This window comes from Phyllobates terribilis, unplaced genomic scaffold, assembly GCF_046119375.1.
Source record: "Phyllobates terribilis strain yellow unplaced genomic scaffold, ASM4611937v1 Scaffold_4__5_contigs__length_816908805, whole genome shotgun sequence".
Taxonomy (NCBI): Eukaryota; Metazoa; Chordata; class Amphibia; order Anura; family Dendrobatidae; genus Phyllobates; species Phyllobates terribilis.
In genome coordinates, this window is record NW_027362764.1 from 558,102,732 (window position 1) to 558,125,895 (window position 23,164).

Sequence of the window (23,164 nt, forward strand, 5' to 3'; positions counted from 1 at the left end):
TTGAGTAGTCCTTTATGTATCAGAATTGAGAGTTGCTTTATTAGAGTCACCTATTCTGGTAGGCCATGCTTCTACATTTGTTACAAGGAAAGCCCTTGATTTTCATTGGCGCGGTGGCTTCCACTGTAGATAACAGATGATTGTCGCTAGTATATAAAAAAGTTATTTCAAAAGCAAGCTGGCAAATTAGTCGTTTGTTGTGGAAACTTAATATCCATGTCTGTTACTCTGCCAATAATTCTAGGATATATGTTATTTCCATTCAATGGGTCCTTATAAATGTAATATATTCAGCCCATACATCAGTCGCAATGAGTTTAGAAAGTGAGTAACTTAAACCCAAAAAATATCTCAATCAGAATAATGTAATTTGGGTTCTGTAGCCATTCCTGTTACTGGGAGAAAGCATACCTCTGCAATTGTCACAAGTTCCAACTTTTGGCCAGATTAATACCTTAATGCTATATACTTTAAAGCACACCTGTCAGCAGGATTGTCCTCAGAAAACTACATACACTGTCAGGTGGGCGACATTACACTGATTTAAATGATACCTTGGTTGATGAAATCCATGCTGCGATTCTTGTGTAATCTTTACTTTCAGTTTGGAGATAATGAGATGCTCATGCTCCGGCACGGCCTGTGGGGGGTGCTTTATCTGGTGCTCTGCGTACATATTCATCTGTATGCTCTAATGACAGCTCACTGTGTTCACTGACCTTCCTCCTGTCTTACATAATGTATCTTGTAGTGCAGGGTTAGGTAAAATAGGAGGCAGGTCAGTGAACGATCAGTGACTTGTCATAAGAGCATACAGATGAATCTGTAAGCAGAGCACCAGATAGAGCGCCCTACACAGGCCGCCCCAAAGCACAAGCATATTATCTCCAAACTGAAAGTAAAGATTACACAAGAACCACAGGATGGATTTAATCAACCAAGGTATCGTTGTAACGGCGCCCAGCTGACAGTGTATGTAGTTTCCTGAGCACAATCCTGCTGACAGGTTCGCTTTAAACATGAGCCCATGTCTCTGCTTTACAGATCTATTACATGCTACATGTGTTACATTGTCCCGCTAAATGAAATAAACTGAAAATCCTGCTCTCATGTTCTACAAGTGCTCAAATTACAATTAAAAGGGCAAAAATTTTATTCAACATTATATATTCTTACGATTGGGTGCTTTTTTGAATGCAGAGGTCTGCACTATTTTAAATTGATGTTTCTTGCCCAACTCACTGTGTGGAGATTAAGCACAAAATTATACATTGCCAAATAGCTTTGAATATTCACATCTAAAAAGTAATTTGTTTTTGTGTTGGGCAATTTACTCACAAGCTAAAATATTCAGCCTGATAAGTAATGAAACCTAAATCTAGAGATCGGCAACACTGAACTTCTCCCACCCGCTAGGTCACCACAGCAATATCACATTCTACAAAGTGGCAGAATAAAGGAACATTCAGTGGTTTGGGTCTACAAAACAGACATGGTGGCTTATTTCCTTAACTTCCACAACACAGTAAATTATCGGTAATAAATATTGCAGTTTAGCGAATTAAGTGAAAATAAGTCACACCAGTTTCTTCCAAAAGCTGGAAAAGAAAGTTAAATTAAATTTAACTCGTGGATTACAAATGACCAGTAATTAATGTGAATACCTTAGAGGGCAACATTTTTTTCTACCTCTAGTGTCAAAATAACTCATGAGGATTTTAAGCCCCAGTTTCTAGTTCTGCTGGTTCAAGAAACTCTTGATTTTTTTTTTTTTTTCAGAAAAAAGTAAGACTGTCATACATAGAAAGTACAATAGAGAACCAAATCACCAAATCTGTGTAGTAGGGAAATGGATATTTACACGAGACGCACTGTAAATTATTAAAAGTCTTAAATTCTGATAAACCTATGTTAACACAATGGATGTAATTAAGAATAGAGCATTAGTTCCTACAGGCTTAGAAGCCATGATTGTCATGGGCCCTCAGCATGGGGCATAAACATGTATCTAAATACCTTGGCCAATACTAGTTAGTGACTTTTTGCACAATTCCCTGGTTCTTCAGAAATTATTCTTTTAAGGTGGCAACCAGCATTACTATAATGTACTAGAGAAAACTATGTATTACTAGGAGTTCCAACTAGAGTAAAAACTATATAAAATATATCAATCACATTTTCTTTTAATCATTGTGGTTCAGTGAAAGATGTGGTATTTTAAAGTGTTTTACACCCTACAGTTGGGGACCTGTGCATTATTGAGGTGGGTGGTAATCCCAACAGGGAGTATTCACCCTACCATCATTTCCTAAACAGATGGTACACAAGAATCATGAAATAAGCAATCAAGGGCTTTGAGCTTGTAATTTATTTCGAGAAAACCCATTCAGAAATGCCATGTGAGAAGGCAGAGGAGGAGTATGCTATGCATAATGGGAAATTGCAGCTCATTAGTATTTGTGAACTGCTTCTCCAACCAATGCAATACTCTGAAGACTAAGAACAAGAAAATGTATCATCATTTGTAAAATAACGCCATGTTCATGTCATCGCCTGTGTTGCTTATGTCAGAGTAATAAGTCAATTATGAGGCTCACTGATATTTCCCAGAAAGTCAGACAGTCCAATGAATTGTGCTTTTAGTGTGTATGTGTATGTATATACATACACACTATATCGCAAACTTGCAGGAGACATCGAAAAATATAGCACATGTATATATGCATCAATAGCAAGGATTTGCCAGCCAGATAAAAAATGTACTGATGTTGCAAGTTTCTCTTTTTCTCTTGCTATTAAGGCTGCGTGCCCACGGTGTTTTTCAAGCGTTTTTGCCGCGGAATTTCCGCAGTGAAAACGCTTAAACGCTTAGTAATACGTGCCCCATGGTCCCCAATGATAATCCACATGTGCTGTGCACATGCTGCGTAAATTTACGCTGCGGATTATCATTGCGGAAAAATACGCATTATGTCCATTAATTTTGCGGACACAGCGTAATTGCCGCCATTGACTTGCATTGAAACGCTTAATATCCGTGTCAGCACATTTGCACACACGGATATTAAGTGATTCTAATGTGCGGATGGTACCCAGGCCTGGAGAAGAGGAGACTCATCCAGACCCGGGTACCATGGTACCTGTTAAAAAAAAGAATTTAAAATAAAAAATAAAGATAATGCTTACCTTCCGATGGCCCCCGGTGTTTTCTCCGCCGCGTCCGGTCTGTTGTATGGGTCGCGGTGGTGTGAAGGACCTGCCGTGACGTCATTGAGTCATGTGACAGGTCGCACAACAGCTGACGTCGGCGGTGTGACCTGTCACATGACTCAATGACGTCACGGCAGGTCCTTCACACCACCGCGACCCATACAACAGACCGGACGCAGCGGAGAAAACACCGGGGGCCATCAGAAGGTAAGCATTATCTTTATTTTTTACCATTCTTATTCTTTACTTTTAACCATTACTTGGTCACACTGTATAAATCCATGCCGGTTGCATGGATTTATATAGTGTTAACAAGTTGTCAAGCACTTTCCAAGTGATGCTAAAATCACTTGGAAAAGCGCTTGATAACCTGCATGCAGAAATGCATGCATAAACTTCTACCTGGCGGGAAAAATGCATGTAAAATCCGCATGCGTTTTTCCTGCCAGGGAGAAGCGGAAAAAATATGCAGCATTTCTGCCTCGTAGGCACATAGCCTCATGCAGATATGGAGGGATGGGGGCAACAAGTATCCAGCTAGGCAATGTGTTGCAGCTAGAACGGACCAATAATTAACTAAGTATTCCAACGAGGGGTCAATGTAAACCAAAGAAATGCTAAACAGTTTGTGATCTCTTGATTGATCCCTTGTACCCAGTCAGTAGTGCCACCAATAGTAACGTACAAAGCTCCAGGATTCTTTAGCTCCGACTAAGTATAGAACATTCACAAGGAAATCTAGCACCATCAATCGGACAAATGGCCTAATCATGTAAAAATGAGAGTCCTGGTGCCAGCGCATAAAATATATACACACATCAAGTAAATTGTTACCTGCTAAAAGCAGCCTGGATTATTTGCAGCCAGAAAAACTGTCACCTGCTTGTGCCAGAATTTATTCTCTGGATTTAACACTGCTTCATTCAGTTTTAACACTGTCCAAGCTCTTCTGAGTGCGTGTGAAGGCTGTCTCACCTAGCTGGCAGACAGGCAGGTTGTGATTACCCATTTCTGTGCCGCCTAACCTTTCTGAAATGAATCAACAATAATATTTGCTGATCCATCTGGTAATGTTTCCTTTCACACATATTATAATGCACAACATCACACCTTTCAAAGATAAGCATGCAATGGGCAGACCACAACTATATCACCACTTCCAAACTGGATCTGCTGCTAATCAGTCAGGTAGGTATTAAGCGACTTGCTACTTTAGACTTACTAAGCATAAAAAGTCAGCCTTCTTCCCAGGAAAGTTATGTAAGGTCTGACTAAAATGCCAATCAATCACACTGAACTGATAAGATAGAATGGTGAACTATAGCCCTTGGCGTTGCTGCTAGATTTACTGCTAAACAATGGTTGTTTGGCATTATGGCCTAACCTACGATTATGGCAGTGTTAAAATAAATTCCACTTTGAATTTTTAAAGAAACACTCCCAAAGTTTTATCCCCTTAATATATTGCAATAATATTATATAGCACTGTGTACTTCGTTGCTCATTTTACCTTTCTACCCAGCTAATTCTTCTCTTTTCTCTGCTCTATGTAGGAACATGAAGTTTCTTCCCAGCATGAATCATTCCCCTCTTCAACTCCTGACCCAGCTGCTCCTCCTCCCCCTGCCAGGGACTTTTGCAATAACTTAACTGATGCAGGGAAAAATTGACCTCTTGTTTCTACATAGAGCTTAGAAGGATTCAGCTGGTCAGTTTTTAATCACGTGATGCCACAGACCTAATGGAAAACAGAAGAAATAGCTGGGTAGAAGGGCTCTCGTGGAATGAGCTTTAACTTTAACCGGACAAGGCTCGCCCTTGAGCCGGTACGCTTCCAGGATAGCTGAACGGATCCACCGAGCTATCGTGTCTTTGGAAGCACGTTGACCATGCCGACGACCTGCCGGAATTATAAAAAGAGAGTCCGACTTCCGAAAACCTTGGGTGATCGTAAGATAGAACTTCAATGCCCGCACTAAGTCCAACGAGTGCAAGGCTCGCTCCCCTGGATTCTTAGGTCCTGGATAAAGAGAAGGCAACACAATGTCCTGATTAATGTGGAATTGTGACACTACCTTAGGCAAAAAATCTTCACTAATACGAAGCACCACGCGATCCGGAAAAAATTCCAGAAAAGGAGGCGAGCAAGAAAGTGCTGCCAATTCCGATACCCTTCTCAAAGAGGTGACTGCCACCAAGAAGGCCACCTTCCAAGAAAGTAGTGAAAGTTTAGCAGAATCCATAGGCTCAAAAGGCCTATGCTGAAGGGCTTCCAGGACTAGATTAAGCCGCCATGGAGCCACAACTGCCCTCCGTGGCGGAAACGGACGTGCGACTCCGCGAAAAAAAGAGCGCACATCCCTGCGAGAGGAAATAGCCTTCCGAAAAAGTGCGGAAAGAGCAGATATCTGTCCCCGCACCGTACTAACTGCCAAACCCCTGGCTAGACTAGATTGCAGAAAGGCCAAGAAGTTGGGGATGGAAAAAACCCTCGGGTTTCTTGAGGATCCAGAACACAATGAATAGAAAGACTCCCAAGTTCTGTGAAAAATCCTGGACGTAGCTGGAGTCCGGGCCGCCCGTAAGGTAGCAATGATCTCGGGCGAAAAACCGCGACGGGTCAAGATCTCGGTCTCAAGAGCCACGCAGTCAAACGAAGGGACCTCAGGTCCGGATGACGAATGGGCCCCTGAGTGAGCAAGTACGGGCGAATGGGCAGCGGAAACAAAGGTGCCGCCTGAAGAGACACCAGCGTCGAATACCATGTCCTCCGCGGCCAGTCTGGTGCTATCAGAATTATTGATACCCTTTCGAGTTTGATCCGTCGGATCACCAGAGGTAGTAAGGATATCGGCGGAAACGCATAGATCAGCTTGAACTGACCCCACGGGCCCACTAGAGCATCCACCGCCACCGGGTCCCTGTACCTGGACATGAACGTCGGAACCCTGGCGTTCAGCCTGGATGCCATCAAGTCCACCTGAGGAGTCCCCCAACGGGAACACAGCAGAAAAAACACTTCTGGATGGAGACTCCATTCCCCAGGGTCCACTTGCTCGCGACTGAGGAAGTCCGCCGAGATATTCAACACCCCTGGAATGTGAATTGCAGAGATTGCTGGAACTTTGGACTCGGCCCAGACCAGGATCCGAGAGACCTCCGACATGAGACTGGAACTCCTCGTCCCGCCTTGGTGGTTGATGTACGCGACAGCCGTAGCGTTGTCCGACTGGATCCGGACTGGTAGACCGCTCAATAAGACCGTCCAATGTTTGAGGCAGAGAAATATTGCTCTCAACTCCAAAATGTTGATCGGGAGAGACTCCTTTGGCGACCAGACTCCCTGAATCCAGAGGTCGTTCTAAACTCCCCCCCCCCCCCCCCCCCAGCCTGTCCGGCTGGCATCGGTTGTCACCACCGACCATCTCGGAGGAAGGAAGGATTTCCCCACGGATAGAGTCTCCGGACGTAACCACCATCCAAGAGATTCTCGCACCCTGCGGGAGATAATGACCGAGCGATCCAGAGAAGTTAGCGATCGATCCCAATGGGTCAGAATAAGGCTCTGGAGATCCCAGGAATGAAATTGTGCAAATGGTACTGCTTCCATAGTTGCCACCATTTGACCCAGAAGGCGCATGCATTCCCGAAGGGACATTGACAGCGCCGACCTCATAGCCTGGACCAGAAGACGAAGGTTCGTCTGTTTGACAGGAGGCAGGGACACAACTACCCGAACAGTATCGAACTGCATCCCCAGGAAAAGAATGGACTGTGCTGGCTCCAATGACTATTTCTTCCAATTGATCAGCCACCCGAAGTCCATCAGGTACTGAAGGGAGAGATCGCGAGCCGCTATTGCCTCCTCCGCTGTGGGTGACACTATGAACAGGTCGTCCAGGTAGGGGAGGATCGTAACCCCCGTCTTCGAAGAAGCGCCATGAGAGGAGCCAGAATTTTTGTAAAAACCCTGGGAGCCGAGGCCAACCCGAAAGGCAGGGCCACAAACTGGTAATGGGTTTGACCTATAGCGAAACGCAAGAAACGTTTGTGAGCCCTGCCGATCGGGATATGCAAATAGGCGTCGCGGATGTCTATGGACACCAAGAAATCGTACTGCGACAGGGTCGCTATCACCGATCGGAGAGACAACATGCGGAACTTCCGTGTCCGGACGTAAATATTCAAATCCCTGAGATCCAGCACCGGACGAAACTTGTCCTCCTTTTTGGGGACCACAAAAAGGTTGGAATAAAAACCCTTTCCCTGGTCTTCCAGAGGAACCTGAACCACCACACCCTGCTGTAGGAGAGAGTCCACCTCCTGAAACAGTGCGGCAGCCAGTCTTGGCACGGACGGAATGCCCGTCAGACGAAACCTGTCTGGAGGCAGCGAATTAAACTATGAAATAGCCTGCCGACATAACCCGTGTCACCCAGGCGTCTGCTATGTGGGATGCCCAGATCGACCCGAATTGTAGCAGACGACCTCCCACCCGAGAGCCCTCGGGGGGATCCCTGGCGTCAGTCAGCCTTAGCGGACTTTTTATCAACCTCCCGTCTGTCCTGACGGGACCGTTGCTTCCAAGGAGTACAAGATTTCTGGGCGGATCTGCCGGAGGATGAGGGACGACCCAATCTCCAAGAAGGCTGACTGAATCGTCCCCTGGCCCGAAAGGACCGAAGACCTCTGCCGGGCCCTGTCCTGCTAGATGTGGATGCCACTGCCTTTTTCCCAGGCAGAGTAACATCCTTAGCTTTAGCTTTGGCAATTAGTTCCGAAAGATCTGAACCAAAGAGCTGACCGCCCTTATATGCCAGACTAAGCAATCCCTGTTTGGATACTGCATCCCCGGTCCACTGTTTAAGCCACAGAGCTCTTCTAATCGTGACTGCCGAAGCCTGAGCCCTGGACAGAATTGAAGCAGTGTCCAGTACTGCATCTCTGCCATTCGCTGAAAAAGCTTTTCCACTTCTGAACGCGAAGTCCATCCTGCCACGCCGCACGCAGCTGATCCAACCACCGCAGAAAAGCCTCACCGGCCCACATGGCCCCCAAGGCCGCTCGGAAACTATGACCCGCGGCTTCATAAATGGATTTCAGCGCTGACTCCGATCTTCTGTCCAAAGGATCCTGAAGATTGCCTCTCCCTTTAACAGGAAGCAGGGAAGACTTGGTCAGCTGAGACAGAGATATATCCACCTCAGGAGAGGGAACCCAATTAGTAACCATCTCCTTGGCACAGGGATATAGGGCATCAAAAAAACGCGTTCCTCGGAAGCGTTTATCCAGACACTGACGCTCCTTCTCCACCGCTTCGTTAAGTTCCTCATGCGCAGGTAATGTAGAACGAACACGGCGCGTCTTCTGATACAGACGGCCCGACCTAGATGGTCTTGTCGGCTCTTCAGACAGCTCTAATACTTCCCGCATGTGCTTAATAAGCCCATCTACGCGACCAGAAAGAGAAACAGAGCGATCCTGTTGATCCTCCTCTTCGGACTCAGAAATTTCATCAACTGAATCTGTTGGTGAATCCGAAGCCTCTGATGCGCTCTGCGAGGGAGACAACGCCACCATAGTCTTGCGGCGCTTTTTACCTCGTGGTATTGGGTGTGATCTAGCTGACACCCACTGTCCCAGGAGACTAGAGAGACTATCAATGGAGCGAGTGAGCGCCTCCACCTTAACATCACTGAGCGTTGAACTTGATGTAGTAGAAGGCCTGAGTGTATCAGAGGCGTGCGACTGAACCTGAAACGGATCAGGAGACCGATCCGCACTCCCAGGCCCCTGATCCGACATGCCACCCACACCAGATGCCAGGATGTACAACCAGGATGGCAAAAAAGTGTGAAAGCTCCACAGCCTGTTTTCAAAACTCATTTTTTTTTTTTTTATATATATATGCGACAGGCTCTGAAGGGTTAAAGCTCACCCTTAGAAAAGAGCTACCCCAGAAATGGCGAGCAAAAAATCAATAGGGGGAAACTCCCTTAAACACCATGTGTTTCTCCTAAAGTTCCACTTTTTCAGAAGGGGTTAACATCACAGCAACGATAATACTACACAGCCTAAAAGGTCAGTGAAGTAAATAGCTTTAGGAGAGAAAGCGGCAGTGCTCCTGAGGACTCCTAATAGGTAGCCTGGAGAGACAGCACTGACAAAGAACCCCTGCCAGAGGCAGAGGGGACTCACCGGTACTGCGGCGACCGCTCCTCCTAAGTGTGTGGACGGACGGGGAGTAGAGAGCAGGAGGCGCCGCTGGACGCCGGAGGGAGAAGCAGGGACCGCCAGCGCACGCTCAACCAAGCGCTTCCTGCCTAAGTAATGACGGCAGGAAGCCACGCGCCCGCTAGGCCACGCCCCCCGCCTTATTCAAACAACAAAAATGAGGGCAGAAAACTTCCTACCTCCATGAAGGCAGGAAGCAAGTCAATAAAAGCAAGAAAACGCACGCCAATACAGGGAGCTTCCTGCCTCAATGAAGACAGGAAGCAAAAACGAAAAAGCATGCGCAAATAAAAATAAAAATTACTGGCCTCTGTCTCTGCTCCCCAGTCAAGGCAGCATCTGAAATAGACAAGAAACACACAGGCAGTACACTTGCCGTAGCCGTCAAAGATACTCTTTAGATCAAAGAGCACTTACCCGGCTGAACGCCACAGGGATCCTCAGGGATGTGTGGCGCCATGGCCCTTTGCTCCCCCCTATGGCGGAGCACGCAGGGACGCTCTCAGATGTGTGGTGTGCGCCTCCGCCAGGGAGCGCCCTGTATCCCCCGGGGCCGGCAGGCATAAGTGGGAACCTCCTCAAGGGGTACACAGAGCTGCCAGGGGAGGGTCAGAGACCTCTAGACCACGGGGGGTCCAGGACTCGCTGGATATAAAATAACAACTCTTCTGAGGAGCTGCCGAAGCAGCGACTATCCTCTGAGACCTCAGATAAAAAGATTGATGAACATGGGAGTAGGAGGAGCCTATATACTGGAGTGGCCGGTCGTCTTTTTCCAATCTGAGGTGACTATCCTATGGGGCTCCGCCTACCCACGAAGTAGAGAATCTGTGTCTCCCTTCCTTCCCTTCTGCTGCTGAAATTAGCAATTGTAAATACACATTGCCATATAATATGATTATTGCAATACATTATTAGGATAAAAATTTTGAAGGGAGGAGCGCTTCTTTAATATTGACAGCAAAATTAGGTAAACAGTTAAACCCGCCCTTATTGCATCAGCATATTTGTGGCAGATAGTAGAAAACACTTACTGGCTTATTGTTAAGGTCTTTGTAGTTTAGAATGATAAATCTGCTCTGTGCGACCAATTCATTTAATACTTGTGATAAACTAGCAGCGCTTCAGTATACAGCATGGGGGAGAAACAGGGCAGTAGTTTGTTCCTCTAACGAGAAATGATGACAAATACAAAAAAAGGCACAAACCCGCAATCTATACGTGCAATTCACCTGTACCAAGATACATTATGATATAACCACATCAAATACTTCCAGTATTAAATATACCGATGTAGTATACATATTCCACCTCCACCAACATGTGAAGACACCAGGCACAACATCTTTGTAAACATGCCAACAGCTTTTTCCAAAAGAAGAACATTTGCTCATTGCCAGGCTTAGAACAATCGCTTTCCCCCACTCATGGAGAGGGAGTGGGCAAAGCATTCTTATCCAGTCAACTTTACGAACCTTGACTCGAGGAATACTTTGCCATCCCAAAACCAAGAGCCCAGGTATGCATAGAAGAAATGGTTAAGTTAAGTTATGGAGGCACTGCAGCCATCACTACTAGGGATCAAGCATATGGCCGTATTAATATACAACTCGTGGCATGTGTTTTATTCTTCCAATCAGGCAGGAAAAAAAAAAGAAAAGGTGCCAGCTTAATCATATTCTTTATATATGAAAGAGCTCACTACTAGAAGCTACTGATCTGTACAACTGGACTGAAGATGTACAGCAGCCCATGGAGGCCATGTGATAGCATAATGTGGAGACACTTTAAATTCAGCTATAAGGAATAATTTAGATCCCTTACATTATGTTGGCTGAAATTATGTAGTTAGATTATAGAAATGTAGAAATTGTCTGTTAGCTGCAATCTATGGAAATCATTGGGAGTGGTAGCAGCTGAACTTCCCTTCAAATGTATGAAAATGTTAAGGATTTCATATTGACAGAAAATGCTTGCTTTGCGATAACCATTTTATGTTCTGTTAAACATAAGCAGGAACCAGTTCGATAGAAACATCCTATCCGTTCCATTGTACATGTCACACTTCATCACACAGTACTTTGTAACCTCACACAATTCAGGAGGAGGCTGGAAGGATAAGCCAGGGTCTCGCCAAAAACTTCAAGCGCATTAGCACCACACACATGCCAAACAGCGTTATCACTGCAAGGACAGAGCCAGTAACAGCAGAAACATCAGCAAATCTATTAGGAAAAAACTGGCAGTACTAATAGAGTAGTAGGAAAACAGAAGGTCAAGGCAAAAATAGAAACAAAAAAAATTAACTCCTTCAAAGCAAACATTACATATTGATTTTGCTTTAAAAACTGGATCAGTAAAGATTAGAACTAAACATTTTCTGAATATACAAATATACATACACATCAAAGAGAAAAATACAAAAAAAAAAATCACATTATGCCAATCAATTATTGTCATTAAACACCCTGGAGCAAGTCCAGAGCTTCTAATCACTTTTTTTTTAGATTAAGTGCCCTGGTATTTAAATGCACAGGTCATCTTAAAATTTAAGAATGCTAACTCCAAGTGGTGCTTGAGCTGAACGGCTATGAACTACACTGGTACGAAGAGGTCTCAAGTGCCAGCTGATCCAACAAACTTGATAAACCTGAACCCCATTTTTATATGTAGTTTAAAAGGGGGAAACTAAATCCAGAGGTAAGAAAGGGACCATTAATTTCTCCACATTAATTAGGACCAAAAGGAGTTGGAAGTCTGTGGTGATTTGTATATAATTGTCAGAATATTCAATTACTACAAAAAAAATAGCAGCTTGCTTGGATAGTGCCAACATGGCTAAAGTTGATGAAAGAAAGCAAAGTCATAGGACTCCTCTGCACGCCAGGTCCATCAGGGAAATCTCAACTTCAATAATGACAAATACTGTACATAAGAGGCTTAAAAAGTGGGTGTCCAGGATAAATGACCCCCACACAGATGAAAGTTGGATGAACCTGCCGATTTCAGCAAGACCAGACAACTAGATGGTGCATATGGGGAACTAATGACTGTTGGAATTTCATAGCCCAGAGATGAGCTACTGCCAGACGTTCTTGGCACTCTCACCTTATTCATTGACCAAGCATTCATGCGTTTTATAAGGGAGACAGGTTATCAGTATCAGGTGGGGATGTAATAAGCATAACTCCCAACCTATCAATTGTTCATAGCTCACAAGTGGCACGCTGTGCAGAGCGCATTCTTGGGTATTGCAGCTTTGTTTTGTCAATGGGAATGGAGGTGCAGTACCTGAAAATGCCCACTATACAATGTACAGTTATGCTGTTCCAGCACTGTACACTGCGTATACAGGGTGGTCCAAAAGTAGGTGGACAGAAAGTGTAATAAGGTTATGAAGGGGGAGATTTATCAAACATGGTGTAAAGTGGAACTGGCTCAGTTGCCTTTAGCAACCAATCAGATTCCACTTTTCATTCCTCACAGACTCTTTGGAAAATGAAAGGTGGAATCTGATTGGTTGCTAAGGGCAACTGGGCCAGTTTCACAGATCTAGTTTTCACAGATAGATCTCCCCCAAATCGGTTTTCTTTTCAGATAATTCAGATAACACATAATGGCAAATAATTTAAATACAGATCAAAGAAAATGGATTTTAACAGAGTATTGGAAATCTCAAAATGCTGAAACCGTTCGAGCAAACTGGGTTGAAACATTTGGTACTCAAGCCCCAAATTGACAAACCATTTACCGCATTCGTGACAAATTCAATGCCACTGGCTCAATCCTTAATGCTCCAAAAACTGGTCGACCCAAAACAGTCTGTACAGAAGATGATAAACAACTTGTTGCTGAAACATTTGTTCAGAGTCCAAAAAAGTCCACCAGAAAAGCCTCTTTGGAATTGGGAATTTCACGAGCTTCTATCATGCGAATCCTGAAATCTATTGGGTGGAAAGCTTATCGTTCACGTCTAATTCATGGTTCATTGGAGGATGATCCAGACAGGCAGCTGCAATTTAGTGTTTGATAAATCTCCCCCTTCATAACCTTATTACACTTTCTGTCCACCTACTTTTGGACCACCCTGTATATCACCAGTGTTAAAAAGGTGATTGGTAGGGATGCCAGACTCCCACAAATTGTCTTTTGATGTCTTAGTCTGAGGATAGGTCATCAATATCCAAGTCCCAGACATCATTTAAAGCATATCAGTACTTAAATAAAGGTTATGGAAGATCAATCATAGTTTGCTATAACTGAACTCTTATGAGCACAGTCATAGTTCAAACATGATGCAGTCGGCTTTTAGGCTAGATCCCACATTGGCAGATTGGAAATAGGACCTAGATCAGGAGTGGGGAACCTCCGGCATCTGAGTCATTGGCAGGTCACCATTACCTTCTCTGACCTCCGAGCAGATCCCTGGGGACTACAGAGCTCTAGCTTGCAGCCACGTTTTGCCGGCTGCCAGTCCTTTTATTTCTTTCTTGCACTGAGCACACAGTGTACTAAACGCTGTAGTACATGCTATGAAAGATTACGTTTTTCCAATACAAGCATCTGGATGTACTTTGTGGGCAGAGTTGGTGGACAATGTGCTCCAGTCCCAAAGATGAAGACAGCAGTTGCAGCCCCCATGTTTGGTAATGTATATGCTCCAGCCCCAGTAATGTATATGCTCCAGCCCCAATAATGTATATGCTCCAGCCCCAATAATGTATATGCTCCAGCCCCAGTGTGTCCCATGTGATGTATATGCTGCAGTCCCAGTGTATTGTGTTGTATACTGCAAACCTTCCACTGCTTGAGTTCTATAAAAGTAGCACGAGAAGTGATTTATTTACCACTTTCGGGAGATCTGCAGTGTAATATATACATCAGTGTTCAGAACTTACTGATGTGAGTGCTTTACAAAACTTATCAAAGACTTGACTGTGCTCCAGACAGACGTAAACCTAGAAAAAAAAGTTGAGTAACCTCAATACAACCCAACATCACACGCCTCACCAAACAGAAGCTGCTCTAGCCACGACATAAGGGGTAAAGTTAATTAACCCCTTCGCCCCAAAGGCTGTTTTCACCTTCCGGACCAGGCCAAATTTTACAAATCTGACCAGTATTTTATATGGCAACTCTGGAACGCTTCAACGAATCCCAGTGATCCTGAGATGGTTTATTCATGACATTGTACTTAATGTTCATGGTAAATTAGAACAATTCGAGGTTTGTATAATTATCAATTTTGGCAAAAAATGTGAACATTTTGCAGTTCTCATGTGTCTACTTTACATCAGCATAATTTAACACTTTTTTTTTGTTAGTGAGTTAAAAGGATTAAAAGTTTATTAGCAATTTCATTTTTCCAACCATTTATTTTATTTTTTTAGAGAACATATCACAGTGACTTTTAGGGGGCTATATGACAAGTTACCCAATAAATTACCCTGCCGTTCGCCCAATTGACTTTTGGAGAGCAAAATGGGCTGGAATAGATAGCAGACGCCATGTCATGTTTGCAGATTCCCTGTTGGGCCCAAACAGTGGAAACTCCCCCTGCTAGTGACCCCATTTTGGAAACTATACCCCTCAAGGAATCTAAATATGTGGTAAGCACCTTTAACTCACAGGTGCTTCACAGAATTTTATATTGTTGAGCTGTGAAAATGAAAAAAAATAAAACATTTTTAGACAAACATGTTTTATCTGCTCCAAAGGGTAACAAAAAAATGGACTGTACAATTTGTTGTGCAATTTGTTTTGAGTGCACAGATACCACATGTGGTGGAAAACTTCTGTTTGGGCACATAGCAGGGCTCTGAAGAGAAGGAGCACCAACTGAATTCTGGAGTGCAATTTTGGCTGGAACAGATTGCGGATGCCATGTCACATTTGAAAAGCCCCGCCGACATGCCAAAACATCAGAAACCCCCACAAGGGACCCCATTCTGGAAACTATACCTTTTGAGAAAACAGTCTACCGGTGAAGTGAGCATTTTTAACCTTCAAGCGATTCACATTCTTGTATAATATTGGGCTGAGTCAATGGAAAATTACTAATTTTTTCTCTAAAATGTTACTTTTGCCCCAAGTTTTTAATTTTCAAAATGAATAGGAGAAAATGGACAAAAGATTTTAACGAATTTCTCCTTAGTATGCCAATACCTCATATTAGGTCGAAAACTACTTTTGAGGCATAGTGCAAAGCTCAGAAGGGAAGGAGTGCCATATTGTAATGCACATTTCGCTGGAATGGTTTGAGGGTGCCATGTGACATTAGCAGAGCTGACAGAACAGCAGAAAACCCCCATAAGTGACCCAATTATACATACTACACCTCAATGAATTAATCTAGGGGTGCAGTGATCATATTGATACCACTTGTGTCACAGAATTTTATATCATTGGGCAGTAAAAATATAATTACATTTTAACCACAAAAAATTAGTTTTAGATTCAGATTTTACATAGTCACAAGGTGAGATTGTAAAAAATGGCACCAAAATGTGTCAAACAATTTCTGCTGAACATGGCAATACCCCATATGTGGCTGTACAGTACTGCTTAGCCACACGGCATAACTCAGGACGTAAGGAGCACCATTTTACTCCTGGGAGAACAAGTTATCGTAGAATAGTTTACGGACTCCATATACAGAGCCCTTAAGTGCCCGAAGAACAGAATTCCCCCTTAAGTGAACTCCGTTTGGAAATTATACCCCTCTGGTAATTTATCTACGGGAGTAGTAACCATTTTGACTCCATGGGTATTTTCCAGAAACCAGCAGCAATGAATATTGCTGAGTGAAAATTGCAAATCTGCCAATGTAGTGCCTGTACAATGTAGTGCCCAGCTCGGGCTTCTGGAGACATGGACCCTGTAAATTAAGTTGGCTCTCATTGCTACAGAAATGCCAAACGTGGATGTTAACTGCTGTTTAGGCACAGACTCAGAACGGGGAGGGGGCATATGGATTTGGGAGACAAGAATCCGTTCACTATAATGAGGCAGCAGCGTTACCTTGGACTCCATATCTGGCCTTTGTTCAGCGGTGTCCTTCTCTTCAGAGGTGCACAAAACCGTGGTCGACTGCACTTATACACGCCAAAAAGACAGACAACCGTTGGATCATAGGCCAGACCGTCCACAGTGACGCCATCGGCCTCATTACAGGGAATCTTCAGTCATGGGTTCCGCCTGAATCAAGTATTTCAGAGATTTACACGAAAACCCTGGTGTAAGCGCTCAACGTAGAGCTCAGGATGAATGTGAGCCAAGCCTTACAGCGATCTTTGGGTTGCAGAATGAACAAAACATCAGGTGAAGAATTGGTTGCTTATTTTTTACGCCGTTTCACATGCGGTACAAGTGATTAGATGATAATTCGGGTTGATGTGATTAAAGTGATACCAGATGTATATGTTTTTTCATGTTTGGCTGCTATCACACACTAAGGAGCTTTTTTTGCACCACCATATTTTGAGAGCTATAATTTTTCCATATTTCTGCGGACAGTCGTGTGAGATCTTGTTTTTTGCAGACGAGTTGAAGTTTTTCATTTGTATCATTTTTTTGGCCACAATTTTTTTTTTTGATCGCTTTCTATTCTGATTTTTGTGAGGCAGAATGAACAAAAAGCAGTTCAGGAATTTTTTTTTTTTTTTATGCCATTCAGTGTGGTAAAAAGGATTAAAACTATTCTTTAGGCCAGTACAATTACAGCAATACCATATATATTTTCTAGAAAAAATAATAGTTCTTCGCATTGCTCTATTCTGAGAGCTTTAGCTTTTATTTTTTCACCGACAGCTATATGGCGGCTTGTTTTTTGCAGGTCAAGATGACGTTTTCAGTGATACCATTTTTATTAACATTTGACTTTTTGATAGTGTTTTATTCTACTTTTTGTTCAGTGGTATGATGAAAGTGCAGTTTTTTGACACTTTATGGTTTTCGCTTAAAGGGTTAACTAGTGGGACAGTTTTATAGGTCGGTTCGTTGCGGATGCGGCGATACCAAATGTGTGCTTTGATTTTAAATATATTTATTGGAAAAATATTCTCATTTTTCTCTCTTATTTTTTTTTTACATTTTTTTCACTTCATTTCATCCCAGGATGGGGCATCAACTTTCCCTGCCCAATTTTTTTGCATTGCAGGGCATTAGATTTGAGCATTGCACATAGGGAAGAGGCGTGTCAGCTCCTGCTCTGAGCAGCGGCTTACAGGCCACCATACCTAGGTGACCCCGTGGCCATCTTTTGGCCTGGGCCACTGGAGTCATTATGGAGACCATTGGCACAATGCGATCGCAATTGCGTTGTGGCGATCAGAGCAGAGAGGGAGCTCTAAGAAAATCATTTTGGCGAGTCCCAAAAATAATTAAAATCCTCAATTTATTGCAAAATAATTTAAAAGATCATACAGGTTGGGAATACATCTCAACGCGTTTCTGGCAAAAAGCCCTTATTCACTGAGATCACAGAGAGGGAGCTCCCTCTTGCTGCTGTGCTGATAGAGGTCGCTGTCACTATTGACAGTGGCATCAGAGGGGTTATACATCAGCAATTGGCACTAGCATTGATCGGGGGCATTGCTGCAGGGTATCAGGTGGCATAGTGCTGACACCCATTTTTGATCGTGCCGGCGCTCTGAGCGAGCCAACGCTATATTAACACCATACATGTATGGCAGTTTACAGGAACGCACCTCTTTCAGCACCGTACATGTACAGTGGATGTCGTGAAGGGGTTGCTTGGCCAAATTGGGTAAAGGCAGGGTAACTTTCAAGCTAATCATTTTGTGCGTCCCTCTGAATGATGGTATAAATATCCAAGTGGCCCCTGGAAAAAAAAGGTTCCCCACCCCTGACAGAGATTAAAAAAAATTTTTTTTTTTTTTTAGTTAAAAAGTAACATTTAAGTTACAACACAAGCACAGCAATTGTTTTTGTTCTAAAATAACTTTTTAATATTTGATTTTGTTAAACTTATATTAATATGGCAATTTAAAAAAAAAAACATCCAAAATTGAAAGTTCAAGTGTAACAAAGGACAGGTTATTGTACAAAACTTGTGAATAAGGATAAATCACCAAAATGATCCAACGGCAAACACTACCCTTCATATAATCTTCACAGCTTTTCACCAAGGCTTTCACAGAAATTATCCTTTTGATCCTGTATGAAAAGACATGTAAAATAATTTTCACGCCTTAGATCCCAATCCACAGGAAACCCATTTTCAGCTCTAGAAAACCATAAGTCAATAGTGACCCCAATAAATGAGCCATGCTATATATGAAGGAAATTTATTTTCGCTCTAGGTTTTACATATTTAAAGCTTTTTTGTAGCAGCAGGTCTACAACGTATAGGTTAGAAGCAATCTACCATCTAGATGCTGCTCCTCACCTCTTTGGATAATTGTTTTCCCAGCTTCATATGGTTGTACATGCACTTAAGAGCCGCGGGGCACATTGCTGAACACCAGGAGTCAGTGTGACATGCATGACTAGGATTGATGCTGTAGCTTCCTTTACACCATATGTAGATAATTAACCATTTAATTTGCTTGTGGCCAATGACTCCTTTTAGATTCTGCAGCAATGCCAATCTCTGCTGGATGCCCACCGTGCCCGACTAACTGGCATGAATGCGATAACTGGGAATATCACCTCTTATCCCAAACTAAATACAATGTTGTTCTTTAACTTTTCTGTGTTTGGCAAAGCAGATTTAGGCAGCCATTTACAGAATGATTTTTGTGCAGCATTCCAATGAAAATCCTGAAGTTGATCCTTAGCCCAGCTACAAGGCTAGAGCAATAAAATCTTATTTATGGTAATACAACATGTTCTGGCATAGTAACATAGTAAAGAATGACGGTTAAAACCTACGCACTTCGAGAGGTTAGTAAGTTTAGACTGACTACATTTTTTAACATGGGAGCCTGTAACATACAGTATGTCACTGTATAGTTATGTATACCTATACTGCTGCTGTCCAGTGATCAAGAGTGAATGCAGTCTTATTGGCAAAAGAAAATATAAAACAAACTACCTGTTGCTCCTTGGCAGTGAGTGATTTTTTCCCCACCCACAAGTAGCTTTAGTGTCAGTTTTCACTGACTCCCAGTGATCTGTGTTACTCCTCAGTGCTTACGAAAGTATCAAACTTGATGCAAGTCTGCTTCCTCCAGGTGCATATGTAACAGATTTATAAAAAAAAAAAGTCTCATACAAAAGAATGCTACATACAGTTATATGAAAAAGTTTGGGCACCCCTATTATTCTTAAGCTTAATGTTTTATAAAAATTGGTGTTTTTGCAACAGCTATTTCAGTTTGATATATGTAATAACTGTTGGACACAGTAATGTTTCTGCCTTGAAATGAGGTTTATTGTACTTACAGAAAATGTGCAATCTGCATTCAAACAAAATTTGACAGGTGCATAAGTATGGGCACCTCACCAAAAAAGTGACATTAATATTTAGTAGATCCTCCTTTTGCAAAAATAACAGCCTCTAGTCGCTTCCTGTAGCTTTTAATGAGATCCTGGATGAAGGTATTTTTGACCATTCCTCTTTACAAAATAATTCCAGTTCAGTTAAGTTTGATGGTCGCCGAGCATGGACAGCCCTCTTCAAATGATCCCACAGATGTTCAATGATATTCAGGTCTGGGGACTGGGATGGCCATTCCAGAACATTGTAATTGTTCCTCGGCATGAATGCCTGAGTAGATTTGGAGCGGTGTTTTGGATCATTGTCTTGCTGAAAGATCCATCCCCTGCGTAACTTCAACTTTGTCACTGATTCTTGAACATTGTCAAGAATCTGCTGATACTGAGTGGAATCCATGAGTCCCTCAACTTTAACAAGATTCCCAGTGCCGGCATTGGCCACACAGCCCCAAAGCATGATGGAACCTCCACCAAATTTTACTGTGGGTAGCAAGTGTTTTTCTTGGAATGCTGTGTTTTTTTGCCGCCATGCATAACGCCTTTTTATATGACCAAACAACTCAATCTTGGTTTCATCAGTCCACAGGACCTTCTTCCAAAAAGAAATTGGCTTCTCCAAATGTGCTTTTGCATACCTCAGCCGACTCGGATTGTGGCGTGCTTGCAGAAACGGCTTCTTTCGCATCACTCTCCCATACAGCTTCTCCTTGTGCGTTGTATAGTTGACCGATGCACAGTGACACCATCTGCAGCAAGTTGATGCTGCAGCTCCCTGGAGGTGGTCTGAGGATTGTCCTTGACTGATCTCACCATTCTTCTTCTCTGCCTTTCTGATGTTTTTCTTGGCCTGCCACTTCTGGCCTTAACAAGAACTGTCCCTGTGTTCTTCCATTTCCTTACTATGTTCCTCACAGTGGAAACTGACAGGTTAAATCTCTGAGACAGCTTTTTGTATCCTTCCCCTGAACAACTATGTTGAATAATCTTTGTTTTCAGATCATTTGACAGTTGTTTTGAGGAGCCCATGATGCCGCTCTTCAGAGGAGATTCAAACAGGAGAACAACTTGCAAGTGGCTTTTCTCATGATTGCATACACCTGGCTATGAAGTTCAAAGCTCAATGAGGTTACAAAACCAAAAAAAGTGCTTTAGTAAGTCAGTATAAAGTAGGTAGGAGTATTTAAAACAAGAAAATGATAAGGGTGCCCATACTTATGCACCTGTCAAATTTTGTTAAAATGTGCAATCTGCATTCACTGTTAGTACAATAAACCTCATTTCAAGGCAGAAACTTTACTGTGTCCAACAGTTATTACATATATCTAACTGAAATAGCTGTTGCAAAAACACCAATTTTTAGAAAACATTAAGCTTAAGATTAATTGGGGTGCCCAAACTTTTTCATATAACTGTATATGGTGAACCATGTAATACATTATTATTTTCTGAATTATCTAGATTTAAAAAAAAAAAAAAAAAAGTTGGAATAAAAACCATGCCACAAAAGTGTTAATTTCAAAAACAATACTTACCTGTAATTTGATTTTCTTTAAACCCATGACAGCACCTGAGAGTGGGATCTGCCCCAACACTGGACAGGAAGTTAAGAGCTCAAAATAAAAAGTCAACTCCCACTTCCTCCTTTAAAGTGGTTTCCAAGAAGTCACCTAATTTATCACTTATTATTTATACATTTAACTCAAGCCCTTTCTTCATTGTAAGAAGAGAAGATTGAGAACCATCACCAACCATAAGCCAGAGGGAGGGAATAAATAGGGGTGCTACTTACCAAACCCAATAGTGTTGACATTTTCCATTGAAGGCCCCCTAATGCAAAGATCTTGACCATAAGAAACCCTTCTGTTAATTTTCACCTAATGGTTCACAATATCTACCCAACTCTATGCTTTTAAGTGTAAATTGAGCATCCCAAAATGCCAAAAGGGTTCCAGAAATCAGGGCTGTGGAGTCAGTAAGCCAAACCTCCCAACTCCGACTCCCTCATACATGGTTCATGTTTCAGTGATAACTTTACTGTAGCACAGATTCATCTAAGCTAAAAGTCTAGACCCTTAGATCAGGAATAAGACAGACATTTATAGGACATTTCATAACTCTCCCAAATTCTTATGAAAAAAATATTCCCCACAAACTGCATTGACCTATTGCACCCAATTCATTATGTATTTTAGATGTTGGAGTCTGTGCATTTTATACCAACTCCACCAAAATGGACACAGACTCAGACACCATAGCCCTGCCAGAAACCAGAAGAAATATTTAGTACTATTATAATCAGATCTTTTTTTGTGTGTCCATTAGGATGTAACTATGTCCTTTTAAGAAATGTATTTAAACAGAAATGGACAACTGTAGATCAAGAATTCCATCTTAGAGAATTTCTGGTTACCGCATCCTAGCCAAGTGTTAATCATGGCTCTTCATGTTGTATCAGCTCTTATTAATTTAGAGATTGAAATTATCCTCTTCTCTATAAAAGGCATCAATTCCACAACTTAAATGGATGCAAGTTTTTGGCTGTTTTTTTTTTTTTGTGTTTTTTTAAGGGAGCAAGAGATGAAGACATCTCTATATCATAACAGCAGCACCAGGCACCAGCAATGGCACTTTCACTATTTTAATAGGTTACATGGCATTGGTTAGTATGTGGACATCGGAGGTAGGAAAATTATTTTGTGGTGCCCTTAGGAACAATAAATGTTATTAAAATCTGTACAGCTCTTTCAAATACATTGGTGCAAGTATAAGCAACTGGAAATAAAGATGACTTGCTGTGTGTACTAACCCAAGTTTATTTAAAATATAAGAGCAAAATCATAGCATGTATAATCAAATGGTGCAGGTTTCCATCTGGATGTAACAATTTTAGAAGCTGCTGTAGCAATGCCGGGTTGGCTAGGGTAAATCCTAGCTCTGCAAGCTTTGATTACTGCACCTGGCTAGCTCTGCATATAACCAGGCTAGGTGTTCATCTAAAGCAGTCAGCTCAGGAAAGTGGACCAGACTGGAGGTGTCTTGAAGATAAAGAGACCGGCCAGAATCCCTCTCTGAGAAGAGACTGCACAGGCCGTGTACAGAGAACCGCAGGTATCACTGGTTGCTATGGACAATAATTGTTTTGTTTGACAGAGCTGAGGCTAGCTCAGCCATGCATGAGTAGCTGGGGTCGGTTTTATTTAGTTTGCGCCTGGACAAGGCTAGGGATTTAGGTTTCTGAGTTAGTTTTGGTACAGTGCAA

At 42.6% G+C, this 23,164-nt stretch overlaps 1 protein-coding gene across 4 annotated transcripts in view; it reads right to left on the minus strand.

Moving 5' to 3' along the window:
- Window positions 1–23,164, minus strand: part of LDLRAD4 (low density lipoprotein receptor class A domain containing 4) — a 308,015-nt gene that overhangs the window by 87,024 nt on the left and 197,827 nt on the right. Inside the window, exon 1 of one of the 4 annotated variants that reach the window (XM_073678981.1) lies at window positions 555–700. The exons of the other annotated variants lie outside the window; for them this stretch is intronic. Within the exon in view, the coding sequence (XP_073535082.1) occupies window positions 555–573 (19 nt within the window). The 5' untranslated portion in view covers window positions 574–700. Of the gene's footprint in view, window positions 1–554; window positions 701–23,164 lie in introns of those variants that run through there. 4 annotated transcript variants of the gene reach the window in all.